Source organism: Acyrthosiphon pisum, chromosome X (assembly GCF_005508785.2).
Source record: "Acyrthosiphon pisum isolate AL4f chromosome X, pea_aphid_22Mar2018_4r6ur, whole genome shotgun sequence".
Taxonomy (NCBI): Eukaryota; Metazoa; Arthropoda; class Insecta; order Hemiptera; family Aphididae; genus Acyrthosiphon; species Acyrthosiphon pisum.
Genome location: NC_042493.1, coordinates 128,563,574 through 128,569,907, shown reverse-complemented (window position 1 = coordinate 128,569,907; position 6,334 = coordinate 128,563,574). Strand labels below are relative to the sequence as shown.

Below are 6,334 nucleotides of genomic sequence, written 5' to 3'. Positions count from 1 at the left end.
AGTAAGTAATGAATAAATATAATTAAAAATATAATAAAAAATACATTGAAGATTGGAATGGATAATTCATTAGTTATCAATTTATCATTAAGAATATTGATTATGGTTATAATGGAAAAAAATTCAAGGTGTAAAAAAATTTGTAAAAATATAATATAACATAAAAAAGTTCCTTGATATTTACTTTTAAACCATCTTACCAAAAATTACAGAGCGTATGGCCAAAGTTGAAAATTTCTTTTTTCCCTTTTTGCCAGTAAACGAATAGTTTTTAAGTAGTTCATTGTTAAATAGTTTGTATACCATTCTTTTTACCATAGCTTTTACATGTTTTCCACCAATGTAGGATAATTCATTGACCTAAGTATAGGAAATACATATTAAGTTAATTATACATTATTAGTTTAAAATAACTTTAAATATTATTACCAAATTTGATTGGAATATATTATCTCCAAAAATGTATCTTCAAATATATTAAGATCTATTTAATTATTCAATGGTATAGCACTATCAGCCATATCATCCAACAAGCTAAATGGCTTACTGTTATTATCATTATGAACATTACTATCTGATTGTGTTTATAAAATTTCTAATCTTTGGTCCAATTCAATTTGATTATTAACAACACAACTTCGTTCATGTTTAATAAATATTATTGTATGAAGAACTTCTTTTTGAAAGTTGTACACTTACAAATGTACCTAATCAAAATAATAATATCATTAATGAATTAAAATATAAAAATGTATTTTAAAAATTTTAAAACCATTACAAATATTATTAAAAGTAAATATTATAGCAAATATAACTAAATGCCTATTTCAAGTCAGGCAAATAATAAACTATATTATCTGTTAATTATTTATTGCTATTTTATATAAAAAAAAAACTATGTATTATTTATTAATATGTAAAACACGAAGGAACAATTAATTTTGTATATAAACATAAAGAGTAGAGATCTGTATTAAAGTTTTTGTACCTATGGTTGCTTTTTATTGATGGAATACTTTTTCTATCAATTTCAAAAAGTTTTTTAATGTAATTTACTATTGTACATTTTTACAGGTGACATAGAAAACTTTTATTATGGACAAGGTCATCCTATGAAAATACATAGGATTCGAATGACTCATAATTTGCTTTTAAATTACGGTTTATACCAAAAAATGAGAATATATGTATGTCAAGTTAGATATATTGTAGTATTAATGATATTTTTCAATTTATTAATTTACTAATAATATCAATGATTATAATTTAGACACATCAAAAAGCAACTGCAGAAGAAATGACCCAATTTCATAGTGATGAGTATATACGCTTCTTACAATGTATTCTTCCAGATAATATGAAAAAATATAATAAAGAAATGCAAAAATGTAAGTATACTGTCACTTTTACTCAAATGCATCTGTAAATAATGATTAAAAAATAAACTAAATTGGTTGTTTCTTTTTTTATATAGTCAATTTAGGTGATGACTGTCCAGTTTTTGATGGTTTATACGAATTTAGCCAGCTATCTGCGGGCGGTTCAGTAGCAGCAGCTATACAGTTAAATAGGCATTCTACAGATATTTGTATAAATTGGGCAGGCGGTCTCCATCACGCAAAAAAATCTGAAGCCAGTGGATTTTGTTATGTTAATGACATCGTACTTGCTATATTAGAATTGCTTAAATACCATCAACGAGTATTGTACATCGATATTGATGTTCATCACGGTGATGGCGTTGAAGAAGCATTTTACATTACTGATAGAGTTATGACAGTTTCATTCCACAAATATGGCAATTATTTCCCTGGTACTGGCGAACTTACAGTAAGTTGATGAATAGTAAAATAATTAACCTGTCAGTGGTTGCACAATGTTAGCATTTGTTTTAACATTTAATGAATTAGTTTTTATGTGGTTTCTGGTAAATAATATATTTGATATCAATGTTGAAAAATGAAATGTTTTCATTATTTTAGGACATTGGAGCTGGAAAAGGAAAATACTATGCAGTTAACATTCCCTTAGGAGATGGAATGGATGATGATAGTTATGAATCAATATTCGTTCCAATAATTACTAAAGTAATGGAGACTTTCCAACCTAGTGCAATTGTATTACAATGTGGAGCAGATTCACTTACAGGAGATAGACTTGGATGTTTTAATTTAACTATTAAAGGTATGGAAGTTTTTTATTTAATACATTTATAAATTTAAAATTTAAAAACTAAATTAACATTTTTAGGTCATGGTAAATGTGTTGAATTTGTGAAACGTTATGGTGTACCTATTCTTATGGTTGGTGGAGGCGGTTATACTACCCAAAATGTATCTCGATGTTGGACATATGAGACGGCTGTGGCCTTAGGAGTTGAAATTTCTAACGAATTGCCGTATAATGACTATTTTGAATACTTTCTACCAGATTCCAAACTCCATATTAGTCCTTCAAAAATGAAAAATACAAATAGCACTAAATATTTAGAAAAAATTAAAAACCGAATCTTCGAAAACTTACGAATGCTACCTCATGCCCCAGGAGTTCAAGTCCAAGGTAAATTTTATCATACTCACAATTTTAGTTAAATAGTATATTTTTTTATACGAATATTTGAGTTTTGAATGATCTATTTACTATTTAATTCTTAATTTTATTATTAGCTATTCCTGAAGACGGTATACATAGTGAGTCTGAAGATGAAGATATTGTTAACCCAGATGAACGGAATCCTCAGTCCATTACAGACAAACAAATTACACCTGACAATGAGTTTAGCGATAGTGAAGATGAAGGAATGGCTCCCCGAGTAGGGGATGGAGGCCGAAAAGATAACAGGTATAGCCACTGTTTTATTTTTCCAATTATAATATTCCATGTAGGTATATAAAAATGTTTTTGTTTTAGATCTTATAAAACGGTTGCACCTGCTAGAAAACAAGTAGATGAACCCGAATTTAATATTCTAAAAGGTAATTATTTTTTCTTATATTACTCACAACACAATAAAAAATGTGGTATCAAACTGCAGTGAAAAAATTCCAATCTTAAAATTGTCATTGTATACGTCAGTCATTTTAAATCTAAATGTAGAACTAATGTGGCGTTTTAAATTTGAATTCCATGAAAAAAAAATTCTGCGTTAAAGAATGTACACCCTAGTTTTCAGCCAGAAATAAATTTTCTTACATAATATTTTATTTAATTTTTCCAAGACAAGATCTTGTATGAAGGTTGCTAAGTGTTCATAAATGACAGCTACATTTTCCCTTTAAAAAATACCTCTATAGTTCTTTGTAATTTGCCTAATTAATGTCCATTATTTGTTTAGAATTTAGTATAATGCACATGAACATTGTGAGCTATTTTCTATAATACTTATGTGATGATGTTTTATTTTATTTTTTACGCATATAATAATTAATTTAATAGAATAATATTACTAAAAGTGGCGTAAAAAATTATGTTCATCAAATTCAATTATTTCAAGATTTTTTAAATTTCAATTGGTTGGATGGGTAGGTTCTGTGAGTTTCTAATATAGTTATGTTCTCTTATGTAGTTTTACTAAATTATGTTGCAATGGTGTATACAAGTTTCAAGTATAGACATTATTGTAATTACTATTTAGGGCGAGTTTCCCTAAGTGCATACATTTTATTCATAAAATGGTAGGTTCAATTGTGTTAGATGTTTATAATATCACTTAATACTTGAATATATTGTATTAATTAATATCTTAAATATTTGTTTTAGATGATAAAGAAGGCAAATCTATTAGTTCTGATGATTCTAATAAAAAGGATGATGTCAAGTCCTGAATTTATGACTAAATTATACATTAAATTTGTAAATAATTTAAAAAAAAAAAAAGTAAAACAATGATTTACTCTCATTCATTTGTGTGAATAACTAGATAATTAGTGCGGTTAATATAATTTAGTTAATTATCTTATATATAGTTACTAATTTAAGATTTATTCTTGATAACTCTAATAATAACGCCCCTAGTAAGTTTTAAAAAAATAAGGTAAGCTGCAATATTAAGCTGAGTATACGGCAATAGATATTTTTCATATCAATTGTTTCAACATTTTTATTTTTAGGTATATCAATTTGTTTTAATTTTTGTAAATATATTAGTTTATTCAGCAGCTGATACATTTTAAACAAATGAAAGTGATGACGTTGTTGATTGAATGTTCAACCACAACAAATATTTTTTATGATTTGTGGTTATTAAAGTTATCAATTATTATTTTATTTTTCAAACTATTTTCATCATTACAATATTAAGTAACTTCGGTAAATATAGAATGTGTCTAGTACAGACTAACATATCTTAATTTTTAAATAAACTTATTTTACATGTTTTTATTTCTGGAAACTTTTTTTTTTTTTACATTTATGAGGTCATCAAAATTAACGAGGTCAGCTATTGATAAAATAGTTGTAATCAATTATTTTTTTCCATCAAATTTATTATTGTCTTACGTTTTATTAGTTTATTAATTAGTAAGATCTAATATAAGGTAATAGTTTTCAATCCTAATTAGGTATGTATTAAATTTATATAAAACAAAATAAATAATATTTATTACCATTATTTTATAAATATTCTGTGTTATTTAATACATTTCAATCCATGGGTCGGTTTTATAATCTGCATTCAATTAAATTTATAATTATTGAACATGTAAAACTAAACCTTTATCAAATGTAAGCTACATTATTATTCCATTTGTCCAATCCCATCTATTCTTTACACTTGTTATAATGTTTTATTTTATTTCTTCCAGAGTTATGTTGATCTTAATTTTACTACATATTATTCATTTCTTCCTGCAAACAAAAACAATTAAATTAAATTATTAGTATACTCTTAATGATTTCTGAAAATTTGTTCACAAGAATTATTGAGTGATTTACTATATAATAATCTTAAATGATTAAAACACCATGTGCTTAAGAGGAGGCTACATTGTGACCATTTTTGAATCTTTTTTCGTGGAACTCAATTCATCTACTAATAGTAATTTCGAATGCAAGTAGTATGCTCCGAAAAACGTACCTATTATAAGTCCTTGTGGTTTATAAGTGTGAATTTTAATTAACTTATAAATGTATGATGTTTCAAATGATGTATGAAAATTATTATAAAACATAATGCATAGGTAATTAATACCTAATATTAAAACATACCATTTACAAAGGTATATCGTATATTTCTCCAGTATTTATTAATAAATACTTATATGAAATTGAGTTCATAGGAAAACTGAATACCTACTGTATAACTACTGATTGTTTGATTATTAGTAAATTGAAATCCTAATTAGATGAGTGTCTCACGCCAGCATGTCATTTTGGCATCCTTTGCGCGCGCATCATGGTGGCTTATGGACAGCTTCTTGAATATCGTGCGGCGGCATGCATATTATTAACATTAAAATAAAACCATGGCATAAGATTATCTTAAGCCATAAATAAAACATAGGGAAATACGGTATATGGCTTTCTTATTGATCTGACATATTTAGCGCCAAATTCAAATTAGGTTATATTATTATAATATTATTGATCACTATTGAATAAACGTTATTGATTATTTATTCAAATTATTTCTTTTATGGAAGATATAATTAAAAAAAAAAGGTAAGTGGATGTCAATCTAAGCATATACTGTAAAAAATGTAACAGATCCAACAGTCAAATTTATAAATGTAGTTAAAAATATGCTCAATATATTTACTGACATTATACCAAAAATTTGTTTTCAAAAACAAGTAGGACAAAATTAAATTTTTTATTTGAAACAAACTCCGATTTAATTCATTTTGAGTGTCCTAACACAAGTTAAAAGAACTTATTAAATCAAAACTAATACAATTTTTATTATTTAATTATTGCAATAAAACCAATAAAATTCTAAAAGATCTGGATAACAATTTTGATAAACGTTTTTCCAGTAACTGTGTAGCTTACAGTTATTATATGAAGCACAAAGGTAATAAATTATGAAAATTTCATTTTCTATTCTACCTATTGTGACTTATTAATAAGTAATCAATATTATATGTATTTTTTCTTTATTCTTTAGGATTAAAATACCTTTATTTATGCATTTATTTATTGTATAATACTATAATATGTACTATCTAAATAATATTCATAGCATAAAAAAATGTATTATTATATTTTATATAGGTAATTATTCAAGATGCCACAAGGCACAAAGTCATATAATTATTGTAAATTATATAATATATTATAAACATATTAATATTCTTACAGAATTATATAATTTTTATAATAATTGATAAAAGTTCTT

The 6,334-nt window shown here is 25.2% G+C and overlaps 1 protein-coding gene across 1 annotated transcript; it reads left to right on the top strand.

Annotated features, from left to right (window-relative positions):
• The first annotated feature begins 1,097 nt into the window (after positions 1-1,097).
• On the top strand, positions 1,098-2,931 carry LOC100167061 (histone deacetylase Rpd3-like). Its single transcript, XM_029492798.1, has 6 exons — positions 1,098-1,187; positions 1,271-1,388; positions 1,475-1,830; positions 1,983-2,184; positions 2,251-2,559; positions 2,667-2,931. The coding sequence occupies exons 1-6, from the start codon at positions 1,113-1,115 to the stop codon at positions 2,891-2,893; spliced, it is 1,287 nt and encodes a 428-aa protein (XP_029348658.1). The 5' UTR covers positions 1,098-1,112; the 3' UTR covers positions 2,894-2,931.
• The last annotated feature ends 3,403 nt before the right edge of the window (positions 2,932-6,334 follow it).